Source organism: Amphiprion ocellaris, chromosome 2 (assembly GCF_022539595.1).
Source record: "Amphiprion ocellaris isolate individual 3 ecotype Okinawa chromosome 2, ASM2253959v1, whole genome shotgun sequence".
NCBI lineage: Eukaryota > Metazoa > Chordata > Actinopteri > Pomacentridae > Amphiprion > Amphiprion ocellaris.
In genome coordinates this window covers 26,834,756-26,856,299 of record NC_072767.1, presented here as the reverse complement: position 1 = coordinate 26,856,299, position 21,544 = coordinate 26,834,756, and the positions used below count along the sequence as shown (strand labels likewise).

The following is a 21,544-nucleotide window of genomic DNA, read 5'->3' as shown; positions in this document are numbered from 1 at the left end:
CGGTGATCACTCTGCTGTCTGGAGCAGTGTCCCATCCACAGTACTATCTACAATCTACTACCAACAGTTACACGTCATCAGTCATCACCTGTCAACACTCAAAGATAAATGCAGAAAAGTTCTATCAAACATGGACATGAACAAAAAGCATTAAAACAATGTTAGAGCATGTTTTGAATTCTGACATCAAGATGTTCATTCTGCCTGCAATGTATACTGATTCCAAACAATTGACGTTACTGTGCACAGGTACATTTTTTTTGCATGTCCAATAAGGTTTGTTAATAGAGGTTTTATTTATCAGGCGGAATAGATATTTTTGTTTGAAAATGGTCAAGAAAAAACAGTAAACTGCACAGATGTCAGATGAGGCAACGGAGACTCATTGCTTGCACTGACCAATCATGATTACTGTTGTGTGGAGTCACACACCAAAGGGGCAGGAAAAAACCTTGACTATTAGCAAGAAGTCTCACCGATTACTAGTATTTAACGTTCAGTTGACTTCAACTTTGATCGACCATCCATGACTTCAACTTAGTTGAATAAGAAAGTTTTCAAAATATCACTCTCTTTATGGCTATTTTGTCTTTGTTGTTTTTGCATTTCTGTGAAGTTGCAAACGTCTATGTCAGAGTCGACTATATTTTGGAACCAGTGTTGTCTGGTTTTACCTAGTGCCTCATCATTTATTTACTTCTGCTGTTTGAAGTTTTCTATAAAACCAGAGTGATGTTCAAGAGACTTTTAATTAAACTAATGACTACAACCTAAAGCCCTCAACTGTTTGCAGTGAAAACTGAGCTGAATCATCAGACGGGAGACGAGGCAGGGTAAAATGTTGAGATGCTCTCTTTAATTAAACTGTGTCCAAACAGCCTCCTGCTGCCTCCTCACAGCTCCATGTGACCGAGGAGTTATTAGTTTATTTACACTAATTTTACCCAGACAGTCATTCATTCACAGACACACACTCCATCATAATCACGGTACTGGACCAACATAATGCATTTAAAGTCACACTGTGTAGTTTTTAGGGGAAAGCCAGACATTTTCAAGCCTCTACATCTGTTTAACATCGAGATCCAGGTTCCTATTAGAACTTCACTGATTAGCATTAATTTGATTTTGACACATTCCTCCTAAAAACCACACAGAGCCGCAGGAAGTGGGCGGAGTTTTTGGTGACGTGGCTCCTGAATAAAGTGGGACACCTCGCTCCAACTCTCTCTCATGCAGGAATTATTCAGTGATGGAAAAACAAAACTTCCTTTTAGTCCTTCGAGTGATAATGATCCAGGTCAGACAGAAAAAAGGTCAGACGGTGCGTATGTCTCCTCCTCCTCCTCCTACAAACCTATTTAATCTGAAACAGACAAGAAACAGAAGATCAATCGCTTGCCCAAATCACTATCAATTCATAACGTGCAAATAAATAAGGGAACATAACTCATATTTAAGTTTTTGTTATAAATTGTGCAGAACAAGAAAATTTAGATAATCAAGGCATTGTTGGCAGCCTTTTTGCTTTTTAATTTCCCTATTTCCTATTCACACTTTGAATTTGATGTTTATCCGTTCATCTTATAAATTCTATATAATTTTAATCCATTTCCACTCATCTACCTCCAGTACAGTACAACAGCCATCTTACATATGAAAAAACATTAATGATATTTTCCACATTAAAAGCCTGCCAGTAATGCAAAGGTCTATTAAAATGAAAACCAGGAAAAGTTCTGAGTTTTATTGAGGAAAAAGTAATGCTTTTTGAATCAGTTTTGTTTTCAGTCTGACTGAATGGTAACAGAAACTAAACACCTAGAAGTGACATTTCACTGCATGAGGAATTTATATCCAGGATACTTGTGAGCTGCTGGGAGCTTAGGTTTTCTGCCCCAATACACACAGCTTTGTCTTTGTTCTCTTCCTTTCATTAAAAACTTAATTTAACGCTTACTAGGAGCATGGTTTTCCTTCACCACAACAGCACAGTCATCACTCTCCACCAGCACTGTTCAGCAAGCTTTACTCTCTTTAACTTCATCCGCTTCCACAAAATGAAACTGTACTTAAAAGGTTCTTGTTTTACGAGATTCAGCACTCATCGTAGATGGTATTTGACATGTTTACAGATCAGAATTTCGAGGGAGCGTTACAAGACTTGCACAAGTGCTGGGAACGAAGTATCACTGCACAGCAAGACTGCTGCAATGCAGAAAGTTATAAGAAGTATGTGTTTTGATTTTGATAAGCACAGACTGAATATTTTGATAATACCACATTATTATTACTGGCATTATCTCGTTGCTCATTCTCACTGGAGCAAAACTGGTTTATGTGGTTTTCTGTGGGTCAGCAGTTCTCAGTTGCAGTGTTTTAGACTGAGTCAGTGTGTATTTACTGAGTGTCACGGCTGCTCCTCGTTCCCGGCGCTGGGCGTTCGGTTGCGGATTTGACTCCTCAGCTGTTCAATGAGTTCGGGATTCTGCTGCTGCATCTGCTGAGCGAACTGCTGACCGCTGCAACACAAACAGCACCAACACGTGTTAACATCATCAGCGAACAGCTGTAATACCAAACCCCCTGCTCAGGTACGTACGCCTGGATGAGTCCTGATAGATCTCCAGCTGATGCAGCTCCGGGCACTGGACCTCCTGCACCTCCTGCACCTCCTGCACCACCTCCACCACCACCACCACCTCCTCCTCCTCCTTGTCCCATCCCGCCGTATGCTCCTGACATCATCCCTGACATCCTGGAAGATAGAGAGCAGATACGAAGTTAACTCTGGAAATGCAAAGAAAAAACAGCAACAGCTGACTGGCAGGGATGGACTTACAGCTGCTGAACCTGAGGGTTGTTCATCAGAGATGACGCCTGCAGAGAACAAGGGACAGATATTACCAAAAACAATAAGCACTGAGGCAACAAGTACCAAAGAAAGGTTTGTGTTAATGATGTACTGTTATTCACCATGTTCATGAAGCCAGGGTTACTGAGCAAACCAGCCAGATCGACTCCACCCATTCCTGCAGTCTGAGAGAGCAGAGACACATTCATATAAACACAGAACAAACACTGCATGACCACTCACCCTCTCTCATGTTGTTCCTTCTTACCGGACTGGACGTCTCCATCTTCTCCTCAGCAATTTTCAGGTTGGTTTTATAGGTGTCATTGTCGGGGTCCAGCTCCAGTGCTTTCTTATAGTAACTGACTGCTTCTGTGTGTTTGTTGAGGCTGGCCAGAGCCAAACTGCAGCACAAGAAAAAAAAAGCTCCATTATTTACCTGTGGTAAACCCTCCTCTACATTTCATTCATTTCTAATGACAAATCAGTTGTTGATCATTAACTATCAATGAAGGAAATTATTTGCACTTGGCCACAAAAGCAGCAAATTTTCCACATTTGAGAAGGTGGAACCAGAAAATGATTAATCTATTGTCAGAACCTGTCTGCGGGTTGCAATGTTGTAGCCTATTTATTTATTGCAGAACAATTCAATGAATTTATGTTTTACTGGATTCAGATTACTGGAGTATATTTAAAGCTCCATCTTTAAATGCGCTTATCCCAGGTAATATGCTGTGGAGCCCATCTAGCAGTGATTTCCTGATAAGATATCATTGAGTAATATCATATTAAACTGAGAGGATGTGGTGTCCTACCCCATTCGTCCGTATGCTTTGCTGTAGTTGGGGTCAATGCTGATGGCCTGTTCGCAGTCCTGCACAGCTCCAGCGTAGTTCCCTAGTTTACTGTAACCTGCAGCCCTGCAGAGAACACAACACAGCAGCTCCTTCCTGTTCAGTTCATATTAGGTGTGGTTGTAGACTTCCTACCCTTTAATTTATTCTGGTTAATCATTATGTAGCACTTTGTTCCATCACTGTATCAATTTATGGTGGTAATGTCTTCATCTATGTAAAGGTAAATACAAAATTCAGACAAAAGAGTAAATTATATAGCAGCTTTTACTTCAAATTGAGAACTTTCCATTTTTTCATCCTGAAACACAGCTTCATGAAGTTTTTTTTAATTTAAAACATTCACCTGAAATCAACTTTAAAGTTTGAAAACGTATTCATATAGAGGATCTGCTTTTGGAAGAATACTTGGAGCATTTATAGATTAAAAAGCTGAATAAATTACTTTGATAGCAGGAGTTCATCTAAATCTGTAAAAAGAAGAGGGATACACTGCTAAAGGACTACATTTCAGCTTTGCACTGTGCTTATTTTCCTCTTACATTTACAGTAAATAAGCTACAAGATAACTGACAGAAAAGCATCTTTATACAAGATTTAGGAACTTAAGTCTCAGTTTTGCTTAATAAATGATAAATTGAGCTTGTAGTTCATCCACTTTATTACCACTAAACTTTTTCTGAAGATGAAGGAGAGCAGACCGACACTAACCTGTTGCAGTAGTAGACCGCATTCTGAGGGTTGATTGCGATGGCCTTCGAGTAAAACTCAACAGCAGCTGCAAAGTTCTCCACCTTCATTTGATCATTACCTGCAGGTGAGGCAAAACGTACCCGTTACATTCAAGCGAACATACATCCGATGAACTGTGTTAATATGTGCTGTATTTTATGACTCACCGTCACTTTTGAGCCTCTCTGCCTCGGCTCTCTGTTCCTCAGAGGGGGAGTCTGGGGTGGAATTGTTGTTGGCTGCCGACTGAGCTGGAAACTGTTGCAGACACAAACACTGAGTCACAAATGATGTCCTGCAAAACAACCGCTAACAACACGACAGCTAAGAAAAAAAAATTCTGCAAAATTATGGACCTAATTTTGCAGCTTTATATCACTTACACACTGTTCATATGAACATAATGTTTGTGAAGAAAACTTTCATCCTCTGTTGCAGGGTTTCTGCAGGTTCAACAAGGTAAATCTGAGACTTTAAGCTTCCTCAGGAAGTATGATGGAATACCTGCAGTTATTTCTGTGTAACAGCGGCTTTTTTATCTCAAAAATGTAAAGATTTTCCACTTTTGGGCCAAATATGTAAATTTGACGTATGTGGCTTTCTGACTGGTGCCCAGACAAACCATGACAGAAAAACAAAAGCTACAGAAAATATTTAGTACTTTGTAAATTAAAAAACATTTTAATCAGTGAATTTGATGTTTTTTAAAACTCTCAGAAAAGCCAGTTCTCCAAGTCTACCTTTGCTGTGGCTGAGGCAAAGATCTCTGGTAACGTTATGGGGACGGCGAGACTTTGGTCATCGGTGGAAACTTCAAAGGCCGTCTCCAAACACTGAACAGCAACTGGAGAACAACGAGATTTTGTCAACAGTAGACAAAAAAAAAAAAAAAAAAAAAAAACACAAAACAAAATAATCAAGACAAGTCCAGAAGTCTACAGATCCTTCAGACATTGCTGATCAAGATTTTATCAAGTCATCAGCTACTGGCTCGACACAGCAGCATCTTAGATGGGAATAAAAACAAGAGTGTAAATGTTACTATACAGATTACAGATCATAAAGTACAGGCAATAAATCATCAGAGACTGCACAAAAATTGATGTTTTTACTACCCAAAATACTACAATAATGATGATATACTTTTGAATTGATACTGCCTAACTTTAAGATGTACAGGAGTGTGCTTGGAACCGAAGGGAAAGGAAAGGTGGGATGTTGTTTATGTTTGAGGACTCACCTTCAAGACTCTCCTGAGCGCCTGAGGACAGATTCCCTGAATGTAGCTGATCGTGGAGGAACTGGATGATGGAGAAGGCGAGGCGCTTGTTGTCTGTCATGGTGACAGAGGCTCAGACCTCTCTGTGCTCACTGAGGAAGAGAGACCTGAAAGTAACGGCAAGAAGATGCCAAGGGAACTCTTGCTTGAATGTAGGTGCTTTCCACCACAGTATCACTCAGAGGCACACTGCATTACAGCTAGAATGTTCTAGCAACTCAGGCTAAGTATAACTCAGCATGACTGTCTCAGTAATGGCAGTATCTGCCGGCTAACACTAACCACCCTTGTGCGTAAAGCATAAAAGAACACAAGTAACAGCTGACAGTGCGCAGAAAATCAGTTTGAAACAGAGCAGCTAATTTTAAAAAGGTCACTTTGAACATGAAACTCTGGCTAGCTTAGCCTGTTAGCATGCCAACAAAATACAAAACAGAAAATAAAACAGTGCAGCCTTGCGTTGGGCTACCATGTGTGTCTACATCTTCAAGTGGAAAATAAACAATAGTCCAGTGGATTTTTTGGGGGAGTTTAAGGTTTCATACTGGGACCACAAAGTAAATGTTGGAAGTAAATTTAGCAGCATAGAGAATCCCGGAAATCTTTTCTGAAAATTCGGTTTATGGGTAACTTAACGGACAGCATCTGAACGTAAATTAAACAACTGGTTTATCTTATAATCTACTCGCTGCCGGCTGCCCACTAGCGTATTTTGTGCAAGAAAAGAATGTGATAAAGGGCGAACCCGATACTAAAGCTTACATTAGATGTTTTCAAAGACTACTTGGAGTATGTAACCTGTGCCGAATTGGAGAGTGGTTCCCGACAGTTGATTACATGTCTTAATTTCTGTTCTACAATTCTTTCGGCTTAAGTCAGAAGCGAAGTTGTGTTGTCTTGCAGATATTTTAAAAGGAACTCAGCGTGACGTGTTCGCCAAATCACAACGGGCACGCTGCTAACGACTGACTAGCTAGCAGATGAGATTCCGTTGATTACACTGGCGCTGCTGGTTATATAAAACAGCCACGGCGCCAAATCTAACCTGATAACACAGCAGCGTGTGCTTCCTACCTGCTGTCTCCGGGTTTCAGTCGCGGATTATCCCGGCAACGGAAAGTGAGTTCACGTCAGCTCGACTCCTTCGAATAGCCGTTACTCAGCTAGCGGCTAATAAGCTCGTCGCTGGGTTTTGCCGTCATGTACATGCGCCAGGGTGGTTTTCGCGGGGTCAAGTTATCAGAAGAAGGGGACAATACCGGAAACGAAGCAAAATGGCCTTCAGAATAAAAATAAAAAGCTCAGCCCTAGTACACTTACCTGTTTTAAGCTACAGCAGTTACATGATACAGAGGAATAACTGACATGGGGGCACTGGCAGAGTTAACCTTAATGATCCTTTCCAGCTGGGATATTATTTGTCTATAATCATTTATAAAGCCTTGTAGATGCATTATAATGTCTTATAGATGTGCCCATTATAGATATGGCCTTCATAAGGATGTGGTATCTTTCAGAGCAGCGGCTTTAGTTTTGCTACTGGGTGTTATTTTGAAATGTGTTAGCGGAGGTGGTGTTGTCCCTCTTTAATCCGAACTCGCTGAGCTGCTGTCAGTTTCCCACACGGACCGAACCAACCTTCATTCAGAGAACCATGGGGCCGACAGGTGAGTCATGACGGGATGTTTTTAATGCAACGGGACCGTTTTAATGAAAAAAACCCTGTTTGGTCAGCAGGCTTTCTCTCTGTCTGTCTCCGTGTTTGTTTACTCTTCACTGGCTTTGATCGTTACAGCTAACGGTAGTGTAGCATGCTAGCACCTGATTTACTTAATTCAAACTATGCAGAAGAATAATTTACCCTTCGCTGTTGATTTATTGCAGCGTAAACAAGAAGGGAACGGTTTAATTTAACGGCTGCTCGTTTCTTCGTAGCTATTCTGCCTTGTTCTTGTCTCCAGGTGTTTGTAGCATGTTGGCTAAGTAATTGCTTATTCACCGAGCTAACCACACAACTGTGTATTGAGCAATGTGCCCTTCTTTAACGGGGTAGCTGCTTCAGACACGCAGCGTGGATTACAGATGGATTACCAGTCCTCGATCTCCAGATACTTCACGCCAGAAATTCAGTGAAGGAACAATTCGCCAAACTTCCTTTAAAATGTGACGGTTTAAAGTTCACCCTGCTCGCGGGCTAACACGTGACCTCGTTAAACAAAACTGAAGACCTCCTCTAAACGTTTATAAACTGATTATGGATTCGACATAGAGCTAAGTACCAAGCAACGCTGATTCTCTGTAATTATCACTTCACAACCAGAATTTTTCACAGGGGAGGCCAGACAGACCCAGTGACAATCTTGGGGTGATACCAAAACAAAAGCCAGAACTGAATTTCAAGAATTCAGTGATGCTGTAGTTGTAAATACCATGCAATAAAGTTGTGTCAGTATCAGAGTTAGGAATTCACATACTTTAGGTTCTTGTTTTACCAATAATGTTAATAATTGTCTTTTGTGCATAGACTAATACAGTTTACATTTTGGTTATTTGGGAGACAATCATACAAAATAGCTCAGAAGAAGATGCTTTGATATATTTTACGGGGAAAATGTTCATCCGCTGCTGCAAATATCTTGCTGTGAAATGGAAAAATTATATTTATATAGATCCTGCTGCTGTCTGGTGCAGCACATATTTAATTTAAACCAAGCTCAAACTGTTGTTTGCGCTCTCTGTTATGTTTATTAATGGCTGCACAGTTGACTGGTCGCTGCTTCACAAATCTGTTATGGTCTAATGGTTCACTTGGACACCATAGTTGCTTTCACATAAACTTCACCATCAGTGTTTCAGTGAATCAACTTGACCTGCCGATCTGGGGTGGCTACAGAGACCAGAGATTTCAGGGCTGGCTCCCCTTTGCAGACATCACTGCTTCTTATAGCTGTTTTTGGTGGAAACACAGACTGGGATTTTATCTTTAAAGTTAAAGCTGTATTGACTGTTCTGATGGAACTAGAATTGAACTGTCTGGACTCATCCTTAAGCATTATCTCTTGAGGAAAACACTCATCAGCTGCTCAGTACAACCTACAGGTGAAGTATGGTGGTGGCATCATAATGCCAAGGGGATGTTTTTCAGTCCAGTGGAAAGAGAGACTGATCAGGGTTGATGAAAGCCAATTCACCTTCGAAAAGAAGCTTAAACACACAGCCAAGACAACACTGGAGTGGCTTTGAGACAAATGTAACCCAGTGACCCTGTCAAAGCCCTGACTTGAAGCTAAACGAACATCTCTGGAGAGACCTAATTATACAGACATTTAGGGGTTTAGCATGTAGTCCATGCGTATCCAAAATCTTTCTCTGCCAATAACAGGTGTAACCAGTTTGGCTTATATGTTGTGTTGTTATGAAGAGGATGACAAACCTTGATTTTTTTTTTTGGAGATGATCTCCATTTATTCTAACAATCACAAATTACAAATAATAATCTGCCTGCTGCAGTTGCACAGGATTGGTACAAAGCACTGAGATTATGTATGGACAGTGAGTACGCAGTTGGCGCCAGTGCTGGGTTTATTACTAACTATTCAACAGTACTAGCTATTGCCTTACCCCTCCAAATGAAACAATATGCTGGCCCTCCGTCCTTACCTGTCCTGTGGTCTTGTTGCTCCAGGTGAGGTGGTGTTTGGCAGCCCGGTGCCAGTCTGCTCTGAGAACCGACTGCGCTGGGACCTGAGCCCTGAGCAGATCCAGCAGCTCTCTGATGAGCTCATCGCCAACACCAAGAAGGTGTACGACCGCGTCGGAGCCCTGGACCTCGACAGCGTCACCTTCGACAACACGCTGAAGGCGCTCGCAGATGTGGAGGTTGAGTACACCGGTCAGTGTCTACAATCGATAGAGTCCTCCTTCATCTGCTTATGCTAAACACACATATCTTTACATCTGAACTTAAAATAAACACACACAGTTTTTTTCTGCTCACAATAGGCCTTTATGGTGGTGACCAGTGGCAGTAAACATGATCATCCTGTATACAGTAAAGGCGAGGAGCCTGTGTTACCTTATTTGGTGGAAATTAAACCCCAGTTAACTATACTGTTCCATTCTAATGTTTTTTTAATCATTTTGATGCTTGCTTTCCTGTATTTCTGTCCTGTGATCGTGAACAAAATTTGCTCTTGGCAGGTTTGGCAGCTCAGGATTAAGCCCACAGTTAACAGGTTAACACATTAATCCTGCTTCATGGCACAAACACAACACACAGCGATGTGTTCAAGAACACCAAGATGTCTGAAATTTGGTTCTTTGCTGTTGAGAATATTTAAACGTCAAGATAAGTCATTTGCAAATGAAATTCAGAAGATGACATGGCAGACAACTTGGAGGGATTTCAATGTAAAATACAACTGAAATTAAAACAAACTTTTAATTTTCAGAGATTAAAACTGAAATAAAATCAAATGAGTAAAGTGTGACTGAAACAAAATCAAACTCAATATTGAAACCGTTTCATGCTGCCGCGTTTCCTGGTTATAATTTACCTCCAGATATTTCAGTAGTGTGTCCAGCTCACAGATTATGAACCTGAATGTAAAGAGGTCAAACGTGTAGCATGTACCTGACAGCACAGTCAGTCCGTTGGTCCATTGTGAGTGCTGCAGCGAAGCTCTGAGTCAGCAGAGTCAGTGTGTGATTGTAAAGACTCATCAGCAATTTGCAGAGAAAGCAGCTGAACCAGCTGCTGCTGCCACAATAGAGGAAGGCTTTGTTTGGAGGCAACTGAAAACCTGAAAACACCTGCAGTACTGATGCTGCTGCAGGAGGAAACACTCAAACACCCCTCTGGTTGATCACAAAATGAGATCATAGTAAGTCCATCTGTTTAAGGACTTTAGTGGTTATTGATTAGTAACAGACTGCAACAAGGGAAAGCAGATTAAAACTGTGGGAACTATTTTCTGTCAGGGAAACAAAAGGACTAATGAAATATAAGGAAATTATGATATTTACTGAGCTAAAATTACAAAATAATACAATGAAATTATAAATCATCAACATACCAAAGAAAAATGATCATGATATTAGAGAATAAATTGAAATCATGAGATATCGAATTGAAATGTGACGGACTATATTACAAGACTCTAATATTAAACTATGAGATGATATGAAACTATAAGGTACTAAAAATTACAAGGTACAAAATCAACTCTACTAGGCAGACAAAATGACTGCAAAATACTATATCGACAGTTTGGGACAGTACGTTTGTTTGAATTACAAGATGCTCTGTTAAAGTTACAAGATAGTCATTAGAATTAAAAAGCTGCTAAATTGGAATAGTATAAAACTTGTGTTGCAATTCTATCATGAAATTAAAAGATATTTTAAGTCCCATATGGTGAAAGTGTATTTTTATTATGTTTTAGGGTTCATACATACTTGGAGGTGTAAAATAAAAGCTGTAAAGTTTCCTGTGCTATTTCTCAAGCCTCCCCACGCCTGGTTTCCCTCCCAGCTTTACAAGTGAATAAGAGTTTGACCCAGGTGTTATGTGACACCTAATTAACCAATAGTCATTCAGTTCATACTGGATAGACTGTGTCTTCCTGAAGGGGGTGGAAACGACAGCAACTCGTTTTTTTTTGAGCAAAATAGTCTGTTCAAAACAGCCCTAAAACAAGGTATTAGACGGTTGTGCAGTATTTTGAGCTGAAAATCTGAAAGACGCACTGCCGGGACATGTGAGACTTTTAGCTGAAAAGGGGAGCAAAATGGGTTATTTAAGAAAACTTTTGATGTGCTGAAATGAAATAAAAAGATATTATACACGATATAATACAAATCAAACATTTTTGACCGATCATTGAAATCAAGAGAAAATGCATTTAAACCATAAATGGTACAAAACATGAAAGAAACTTAGTCTAAACCACAAAATGAAATCTCATGGTTACAAAAATGAAGCTATAAAGGTGATAAAGAGCCATATCAAAATGCGTAGGGTCAGAGAAATGTGATTTCTAATTATTAAGTCAAAATTACACAACAGTAAAATTAAATTTGAAAGTCAAAATCACAAACTTGTAAACTGAAATTATGGGACAGTTAATGTGTAAGATTTTCTTCATTTTTGTGATGCTGTCCCTTTACCAAACTTAATGTTTGTTTTCTTTTCTGATCTCTGGTGTCCTTTCCCCTTTCCTGTCTGACTCCACCGCTTTTTCATATCAGTCCAGAGGAACATGTTGGACTTCCCACAGCATGTTTCGTCCTGCAAGGAGGTCCGAGCTGCGAGCACTGAGGCCGACAAACGTCTGTCAGAGTTTGACGTGGAGATGAGCATGAGGGAGGACGTCTACCAGAGAATTGTGGCTCTTGAGGTGAGCTGACATCACAGTACTGTTGACCAATCAGCAGACAGATGTTGACCAATCGACAGACCTGCCATTCGTCTTTGTTTGTTTCTCTACACTTCCGCATACGACAACTGGCCAAAGGTTCATTTGCCCAGAATTAAATTGTGAAAGCTGCTGTTATAGTATGTAGTATGTGTTAGAACCGGTCCAGCTCCAGTTCTGCTCATGGTGTCAGGTTTCTGTAGGTTATCAGTTCTCTGTTTCTGTTTCCGTCTGCAGAAGAATATCGATGCTGACAGCCTCACTGCAGAGTCGAAGCGCTACATGGAGCGACTGATCAAACTAGGGAAGAGGAACGGCCTACACCTGCCCAAAGACACACAAGAGGTGATGCTGCCTCCTTATTTTTAACCTTTGACTCTCCTGCTTCTTTGCCCTGTAGACCACCACTCTCCTCTGAAGTGTTCATATTCTGATTTTGGTTTCTCCTTTCCTTCATTGTGTTATATATCTGCTTTTTTGTGTTTGTAAAATGTCTGCAAACTTATACAGCGCAAAGTCCATGTCAAAATGGAGTTTTTCTTTCCCACACAAAATTCTGCTCCTTACCTCCCTGAAGCACCTAATTTTAAGTCCAGGCTTTTCTTTTGTTACTAATCTACCATGTAGCATGTTTGCGTAACAATAGCCTAGCAGCGATTTGACATGCCTTCAAACAAGGAATAAAGGCACAATCCACGAAGCAAAATGTGTGCTCTATAACATGCAGGATCTCTGTGAATTAAGTCCATTTATGTGAAATGTTTAAAAGAATCTGTGCTGCTAATCACTGGCTTCCAGGAGCTAGTGGTAGTTGGCAATATAGGTAAAATCCTCTTATCATAGCGTATTAACTTTATGCTGTTGTGTCACTGATTATCATGCTGTCGGATCAGTTCATGGACAAAATAACCTGACCAAAGGATTTCAAACTCATGTCACTGTTTTGAAAGTGGTGTTTGGTCAGACAAGTCTGAGACAGTAATTGAATGGAGACTAAAGGCTTCTCTGTGCACGGCCGCCTAGCTGACTTCTGCTGCATGTGAGGTGTTTAAGGAACTTCCGTAAATTGTAGCGTCTGTTGACAAGGAGAGGTTCAGTCAGTGTGGAATTTTTTACATTTAAATTCACATTTTGCATCTAGGAGATGCTCTGAATTTGGGTGAAGATTATTTTAAGCCTTGTTTTGATGCAGATTTATATGCACCTCTGAGTTTCAGATCTGAATGTCTGATTTCTCTCCCTTCTCTCTGCTGTAACAGGTGATTAAGACCATCAAGAAGAAGCTGAGCAACCTGTGCATTGATTTCAACAAGAACCTGAATGAGGACACCACCAGTCTGTCCTTCACCAGAGACGAACTGGGTGAGTTCTGATCTGAATAATCTTGATGGAAAGAAATGAAAATGGAGATACAGGGTTACCAGACTTAGATCTTTGAGATGTTATGGATTTAACAGTAGCGTTTACTCTAGAAATATAACCCAGTGCTCAAGGAAGATCTGGCTTCACAGCATTGCATACGGTTTCAGAAATTTCTGAATTTATGAGTAAAGTATCTTCTCGAAAATTAAGATTTTTATTAGATACTTGCAGTTAAGAGACTGTTTTAAAGAGGAGCTGAGCCAGATGAGCCTTTGATAATGTGATTGTAAATGAAGGGTCTCTTGTCTCTTCTCTACCTATCTTTGGGAGGAAGTTGGAGGAAATCAATCAGGGGTAAAAATCCAAATTGCAAAATAATAAAAAGACTGGTGTTAGTATATGAAATACTACAAATTCACTGCTACAGAGGGAATTCTCGTGGAAGAATTTATTTTACTTTTCCCATAACTTCAGGCAGCAAAATAACACTGTTGGTTGAGCACTCGCATTTTTTCTGAAATTATACAAACAGAAAGTTATAGTGGAAAAATGTTAATGCAGCTGTTTAAGATGTCTTGTGACGTGAAACCCAAACACCTGCCAGATACCTTGGTAACATTGCAGATGTTGTGATGACAGAAGATCTCCCTGACAAAATTAAGGAAGCTGTTAACAAAATTGAGTTAAATGTAATCACTCCAAAACAGGAGTCTGCGTTTCAGTGTATTAAGAAGTGAAATTGTTGCAGGCGGCCTCCCTGAGGATTTCCTGAGCTCTCTGGAGAAGGATGGAGACAAGCTGAAGGTCACCCTGAAGTATCCTCATTACTTCCCCACCATGAAAAAATGCTTTGTCCCAGAAACCCGCAGGAAGCTAGAGGAGGCCTTCAACTCTCGCTGCAAGGAGGTGAGTGAAGAGACTCACTGCTGTCGCTGCTTCATCTGACAGGTCATCAGCAAAAATTGAAACAGTTTGATTTGCACCTGTCAGGATGATTGACATAAAATCTATACATACCTGTAAATACCTCACAGTCAGAAGCCAGAGGAGAGTCAAGAATTAAAACATTGAAATAAATGTCTTTCTCTGCTTATATTTTATCAGCTGTTGGTCAAACACAATAAACGGCTGGGTTTGATATTGCCATATTTGAACATCTATCTGTTGAGCATCTAAAATGAACATCTGTTCATTTTATGTCTGAACAAAAGAGCTCAAAACTACTACATGAGTAAAAGACATGATGAACGTTTTTGAAATAGCCCAGACTGTTCTGGGAAATAAAAACAACATACAGCATGTATGGCTAATTCTTATAATGACCGAAATAAGAGTTTGGAGCGCAGAAATCAGGTTCTAGTCTTTGCCTTAACATCTCCTTTGTTTACTTGCAGGATAACTCAGTGATCCTGAAGGAGCTGGTGGAGCTCCGGGCTCAGAAAAGCTCTGTGCTCGGCTTTGCCACACACGCCGACTTTGTCTTGGAGATGAATATGGCCAAATCTGCGAAGAAGGTCGCCAGCTTCCTGGGTGAGTCGACCGACTGTCTCTGAAACCTCAGACACAAAACAGAAATTAGATCTGAAACCTGCAAAGTGTGAGCAGGAATTAGAGTATTTGGTGTCTGATCTGCTTTTAGGAGGAATCATATAGATCAACTCATTAATGGTGGTAAATCTAAGTATTTTATTTTGAAAGGTAGCTGTGAACTAGCTAGCCAGATCTCAGATTGTGTTTCTCCATATTTATGCTGTGGCAGTCCTTAATGTCAATCAGCTGCCTCTTCAGGAGCCCCGCTGTGAGCTGGAGGTTCACCCCAACCAGAAACTGCAGCAGGTGGAGAAATGCTTCAAGTTATGATTCAGTATACAGAGCTCACTGAGGCTGCAGAACAGAACAAGGAATTCATGGGGTTAATACACCTGTGTTTACATTACTGTGACAAGTCAAAATGTCTGCCATGAAAAAGGTGTGTTGAACCTCCGTGGTGATTTAGAAACATTTACTTTGAGATACTCCAAAGGTTTTCCGTGTTACAGCTAGGAGTTTCATTTCTGACTCTTCTCTCCGCTTGTTGTCTTTCAGAGGAGCTGGCTCGGAAGCTGAAGCCTCTGGGTGATGAAGAGCGAGCCGTCATCCTGAAGCTGAAGGAGAAGGAGTGTCAGAAGAGAGGTCTGCCTTTCGACGGAGAGCTGCACGCCTGGGACACCCGCTACTTCATGACCCAGGTAAGAACAAGAGAGATAGCGGGTAATGTTTTCATTTTGTCCTCATTGTGTTGCTGTTCTGACTGTTACCATGGATACAGACACGATGATGAAGGAGTGTTGATGGTTTACATTGTGAGGACTTATGATGCAACCACTGAGGAGGTTTTCTAATCTTTTTTGTTTTTCTACACACTTCTCCTTCCCCTCTTTGTTTCTCTCTTCTTCATATTCTCTTACGCTTCTTTCTTAATAAACCCCCATTTCCCTTTTTCCTCCTCTTTGTCTCTCATCAGGTGGAGGAGACTCAGTACGCAGTGGACCAGAACCTGTTGAAGGAGTACTTTCCAATGGAGGTGGTGACCCAGGGTCTGCTGGACATCTACCAGGAGCTGCTGGGTCTGTCCTTTGAGCTGGTGGATGGAGCAGCTGTCTGGCATCCTGACGTTACTCTGTACTGCGTGAAGGACCGTGGCAGCGGTCAGGTGGTCGGGCAGTTCTACCTGGACCTCTATCCCCGGTCAGCACCGCTATCTGATGCAGTTTATTACTTGCTTTCCCCAACAAGAGCTTTATTCTCACAAAACTCCATCCGGAAGGAAGCAAAAGGTTCACATACACAGAAAGATAATAAAGATCAGACTTCCTCTTCCATATCCCATGTTTGAAAAATAAGAACATGCTGACAATTCCTACAAAGTGTCAAGAGCAGTCAAAACAAATGATGTAAAACTGCACAGTATCAATAAATTATGAAAACTGAAGATACCACAAATATAAAGATAAACAAATAAGCAATATAATTCTGAAGCTAACGTCTGGGGCAGAAAGCTAAAAATGACATTGTCGTAGATATTAAATTTGAACAGAACAAACATTTAATAGAATTCAATAAATTGAGATGAAAATAAGGGGAATTATATAGATGACATCCAGCTATTTTAAACCATTTGCACATGTTATAGTTGTTCCTGCTGTAATCTGTCGTTCCTGTCCTCTGCAGCGAGGGCAAGTATGGTCACGCTGCCTGCTTCGGCCTGCAGCCCGGCTGTCTGCTGCATAATGGCACCCGCCAGATGTCAGTTGCTGCTATGGTGGCGAACTTCAGCAAGCCGACGGCCGACGCTCCATCTCTCCTGCAGCACGATGAGGTGGAGACGTACTTCCACGAGTTCGGTCACGTCATGCACCAACTGTGTGCTGAGGTGAGCAGGTGAACTAGAGGCTTCACTGCTGAGGAACTGAAACTGTGCAGTCAGATGCTTCTCAAGTGGTATTTATATAAACCCAAATCATAACATACGTTCAACTGACTTTATGTGAAGTAACAAAAAAAATCCACCTCCCATGTGTGCAGGCGGACTACGCCATGTTCAGCGGGACTCATGTGGAGCGGGACTTTGTGGAGGCTCCATCTCAGATGTTGGAGAACTGGGTTTGGGAGAAGGAGCCTCTGCAGAGGATGTCCAAACACTACAAGACTGGCAACCCCATCCCCGACGAGCTGCTCGACAAACTCATCAAGTCCCGCCTCGCCAACACCGGTATGTTTCACAAAGGAAACTATAACCCTGCAGCAGCAGTCTCAGTCTTCGTTTTGTGTCTCTTTGTAGTGTCTTTGTCTCTGTGGTGTTTTGTCTCTTTGTGATTGTTTTGTGTCCATTTGTATTTGTTTGCTTTATCTGATAAGTTATAGGAGTTACGCATTCAGCTGTGAAGTGCCGACAGGAATGTGATAAAATGTCAATAAATTGTTGCACATAATAAATAATTGTAGGCCTTATTGGTAAAGATGCTGACTGGCACTCTGTGCAGTATTGAAAAGGTCTTTTAAGACTCACATTTATTGTGGAGAACCCTGGAGAAACACAGGAAACTCTTTCACCAGAAATACAGATGCCATATTTTATTTAAAAAATTATATTGAAAAGTACAGACTTTGTAAACAGTTTCCTTACTTTGGGTGGTCCAGTGTCACTGTTAACATGTTTAGTGTGACTGTCCTGCAGGTCTGTTCAACCTGAGGCAGATTGTTCTGGCCAAAGTGGATCAGGCTCTGCACACCAGGAAAGGACTCGACCCTGCAGAGGAGTTCGGACGCCTCTGTCAGGAAGTCTTAGGAATCCGTGCTTCACCAGGTCTCTCTCTCTCTCTCTCTCTCTCTCTCTCTCTCTCTCTCTCTCTCTCTCTCTCTCTCACACACACACACAGACACACACACACACACACACACACACACACACACACACACACACACACACACACACACACACACACACTCTTCAACATGAGTCTCTGTGACTTGTTGATTGGATGCATCAGCAGCTTAGGCTAACTGTGAATTTTACGAGCGCCGACCCAAAGCCACAGCAACACTCAGAGTGTATAATTTGAATTCAAACAACACGTCACAGGGTAAATATTTATTTTTTTCCCCTACATTCAAATGAATATTCAAATTTCTCCCTTTTTGGGACATTTAACTTTGTTCTTCTTCCGATTAAAGTTATATGGGCAAGTTTAAAGGACATTTAATAACTGTTTAGTATTTAAGAGTTTTATTTAATGTGTAAAAGTTCTTTTTCTCTTTCATTCAACTAAGTTTGTAATGGCATGATTTGAACCTTATTTGTACATCACTTTTGAGCAAATTGTCAAAAAAATGTAAATGTAATGGTGGAAAATGTTGCATTGGCTATCTTTTTTTATGTACAGACTCAGTAGTAGATTTGATTGTAACAGTAGGATCAAAAGAAACTTCATGGAAACCGATGTTTTTATTAAAATAACTGAACTTGTTACAAAAGCAGACCTCTGAACTTCTTTCACCTTTGACCTCTCCTCTCTGTCCTGCAGGAACCAACATGCCGGCGACGTTTGGACATTTGGCCGGTGGTTATGATGCTCAGTACTACGGTTACCTGTGGAGTGAGGTGTTCTCCATGGACATGTTCTACGCTCGCTTCAAACAGGAGGGAATCATGAACCCCAAGGTGAGCTCTGAGCTGAGGACATGTCACTGGTCCTTAGTTTGGTTCAGCTTCAGTTGTCAGAACTTATAATAATTAAACTCAGCTGACTCACAGCAGGTTACAGCTCTCCTGGAGTCAGAGCTCAACACGAAAGACTTGATTACTAGAAATACTAGCCCTCATCTGTCATAAACAGGGCTGGGGTTTGTATCTAAACACAGTGTCCACTTAATCAAATCAGAATCCTTTCAAATCTCTTACTGAGTCTCATGAAGTTTCCTCATGTGCAGGTAACCAGTGTTATAAATACATTAAGTCCAGATGTGAAATCAGCTGTTGACATCCAGAAGGCAGAAATGGCGTTTTTTATTGGGAGCTACTAAATTATTGAACATGAAGCCTGACTCATGTTGATGACACAGCTTGTTGATCTAAGTGTTAGGAAAGTGTTCATAAAAAGTGGTTGGACAGTTTGACTTTTTTAGCTAATGTTTTATAAACTAATTCACACAACAGAGGTGCTGATTCTCAGTTCTAAGTTTAATAAGCTAGTTAGTAGAAAAAAAATAATACAGTGAATACAGCAAAGATCAAATTGTCCCAAAAATATGAATAAAACATCTGAGAAGAATACAGATGAAATGTTATACAAAAAAACTATAAATTATCCCAAAAATATTACTAAAATTTACCAAAAATGTCCAAATAATTACATTGGAGTTTTCAAAAATGTGAAACTAAATGTTCAACAAATGACAGTAATGACATTTCCAGGTTATATTTGAGGAACGACTAAATAATAACAAAATGTCTGAATATTAATGAACAATAATTACAAAAAATAATAAATGACCGACTGTCTTCTGATTGGTTCTTTAGGTCGGTCTGGACTACAGGAAGTTCATTCTGCGGCCCGGCGGTTCGGAGGACGCCTCTGAGATGCTGAGGAAGTTCCTCGGGCGGGAGCCCAAACAAGAAGCGTTCCTTCTGAGCAAAGGACTAACAGTGGAGCAGGACTGCAGCACACCGTGTCCCTGCTGACCAATCACAGCAGCCAGCTCCACCCCCAGCAGTAATGCACAGAAAACAACGGACTGAAGTTTTCTAGAAAACAGTAAAATGTTGGCCAACATGGAAAAAAAAATTACTCGTAAATAAAATGATTTGAGGTGATTTCTGTGTGTCTGAATATCTGATGTTTTGCAGATTAATGAATAAGAATTTGAACAATTATTTACAGCCATTTTCGTAGTCAGTTCATCGTTTTAAAGCAAAAATGCCAAACATTTCCCACTGTGAGGCAGTCATTTGAGAGGATTGCCTGCTGGTTGCAGTCTTGTTATTTAAGATTTTAAGTTATTTTCTAACTAAAAAGGGTTTCTCCTTAAAGAAACTGACACTTTTCTTGCATTTCACATAAACAATGAACTTGTTTTCTGTAGTTCCCATTATTGCCTGCAAATACTGTGTACATTTCAGAGCTATATTATCATACTAACTAGTATGCCAATAAGAGATTTAATATGCTCCAATTTGCAGTACGTCAAAAATGCAAGCCAATGTGCTTTCCTGGTCATTCTGACACCCAGCCGTCTGTGCAGTTACATCACGGTGCATCGGGTGAGTATAAACGAGTTTGAACCGTCAGGAACACTCAAACAGATGACATCTCTTTTCCCACTATAGGCTGCGACAGTCAAGTATTATTATTGTCACATTATGGCAAAGTAGTATGTCCTCATTGTATGGATGCTGCATGAAATAGGACATCTGTGGAGGACAATGTTAATTTTTGGTTTAAATCTTACATTTGAGTTGAGTGAAAGCTTTCAGTATTGTTAGGTGTTTCCCAGCTGGATCTGATGGCATAAAGTCCTCAGAGAGCTGTCGGTCAACACCTCTGCTTCGAAGGAAAAAAAACAGCCTGAAGGTAAAACTGCACGACAAACAGATTCACAGCATGTAGTCTGATTTTCAACAAGCTTTAGCTCATTAATTGAGCTAATTCAGTGACACTGGAGGTGGAAGGAGAAATCTAAAAACAAGGTATTTGCAGAATGGTCACACCCAGTTATCAGTTAAAATATTTTAAGGATTAAGTGGTGTATAGATCATGGATGGATTTATTAATCATTTTTGATTCCATATATATGATTTATTTGTTTGTTTCACTTGCCAGTCACACGGTTACAGGAATATTGTTTTAAAATGTATTTTTTTTATAATTTGGGCAGTACTGGCTCCTGTGTAAACCACTGTGGCCCTTTATTTTTATTTAGTGATATGTAGTATTAATCACTTAAACTATTCAAACAAGCACTGCGTTATTTGTAGTTTGTGAACAGTAACTTCTTTTAACATTCTGCATTCACAGACAAAGAAAATACTTGGTGAAACAACAACACCTGCATGATGTCAGAAGTTTGTAACTGTCGGCACAGTTGTACAGTACAGCTTTGTTATCCTCATTATCCTCATCCATCTTCAGTGTAATTAGCAGTGAGCTGCAGCTGTGAGCTCTAGCCCCTGAGGGCCCGACAGGTCCCAGCGGCCCCTTCAGTAAACACTCAGGACAGATGACTGCACCACCTGAGCAGGTGAACTGATCTGGTACAGTGTGTCTAGGTCACAGCCCACATGTGCATAAAGCTGAAACACACACACAGGATTTCTTTAACATTTCATAAATCTTAGCAACCCTCTTACTCCAGCTTCTTTACCATCCGCCTGTTTTGTGTTGTTGCAGTATTATATGTTGTGTTTACTCTCAGCTGAGGTGGGAAAGTTGGTGTTTTGATTTTTTAAAAAAATGCAATGCCCAAACTCTGTTATTTTCATAACTGATTAGTCTGCCAATGGTTAGTT

General features: G+C 40.5%; 2 protein-coding genes across 3 annotated transcripts; one reads left to right on the top strand and one right to left on the bottom strand.

The window, feature by feature from the left end:
- Positions 1–834: 834 nt before the first annotated feature.
- On the bottom strand, positions 835–6,953 carry sgta (small glutamine rich tetratricopeptide repeat co-chaperone alpha). 2 transcript variants are annotated; one of them, XM_023263271.3, is made up of 12 exons: positions 6,797–6,953; positions 5,684–5,814; positions 5,184–5,287; positions 4,611–4,701; positions 4,423–4,522; positions 3,673–3,777; positions 3,123–3,258; positions 2,977–3,039; positions 2,843–2,880; positions 2,603–2,758; positions 2,405–2,522; positions 835–1,366 (listed from the first exon to the last, which is right to left on the bottom strand). In XM_023263271.3, exons 2-11 carry the CDS (start codon positions 5,781–5,783, stop codon positions 2,411–2,413), a joined length of 1,005 nt encoding a protein of 334 aa, XP_023119039.1. In that variant the 5' UTR covers positions 5,784–5,814; positions 6,797–6,953; the 3' UTR covers positions 835–1,366; positions 2,405–2,410. The 2 variants fall into 2 exon arrangements, with proteins under 2 accessions (XP_023119039.1, XP_023119040.1); XM_023263272.3 differs by having other exon boundaries at positions 5,684–5,829; positions 6,797–6,951.
- A 281-nt stretch (positions 6,954–7,234) lies between these two features.
- On the top strand, positions 7,235–19,852 carry thop1 (thimet oligopeptidase 1). The gene is made up of 14 exons (XM_023263270.3): positions 7,235–7,389; positions 9,408–9,614; positions 11,972–12,120; positions 12,376–12,483; positions 13,398–13,500; positions 14,249–14,406; positions 14,895–15,030; positions 15,586–15,728; positions 16,004–16,227; positions 16,711–16,912; positions 17,065–17,251; positions 17,717–17,845; positions 18,564–18,700; positions 19,559–19,852. The coding sequence occupies exons 1-14, from the start codon at positions 7,377–7,379 to the stop codon at positions 19,718–19,720; spliced, it is 2,058 nt and encodes a 685-aa protein (XP_023119038.1). The 5' UTR covers positions 7,235–7,376; the 3' UTR covers positions 19,721–19,852.
- The last annotated feature ends 1,692 nt before the right edge of the window (positions 19,853–21,544 follow it).

Coding starts and splice junctions, on each gene's coding strand:
- thop1 (XM_023263270.3), top strand. Junction 16,228..16,710: donor TACCTGGACCTCTATCCCCG/GTCAGCACCGCT, acceptor TGTCCTCTGCAG/CGAGGGCAAGTATGGTCACG. Junction 17,252..17,716: donor GTCCCGCCTCGCCAACACCG/GTATGTTTCACA, acceptor ACTGTCCTGCAG/GTCTGTTCAACCTGAGGCAG.
- sgta (XM_023263271.3), bottom strand. CDS start 5,783: ATGACAGACAACAAGCGCCTCGCCTTCTCCATCATCCAGTTCCTCCAC. Junction 3,778..4,422: donor GCGGTCTACTACTGCAACAG/GTTAGTGTCGGT, acceptor TGTTCTCTGCAG/GGCTGCAGGTTACAGTAAAC. Junction 2,881..2,976: donor ACCCTGGCTTCATGAACATG/GTGAATAACAGT, acceptor TGTTCTCTGCAG/GCGTCATCTCTGATGAACAA.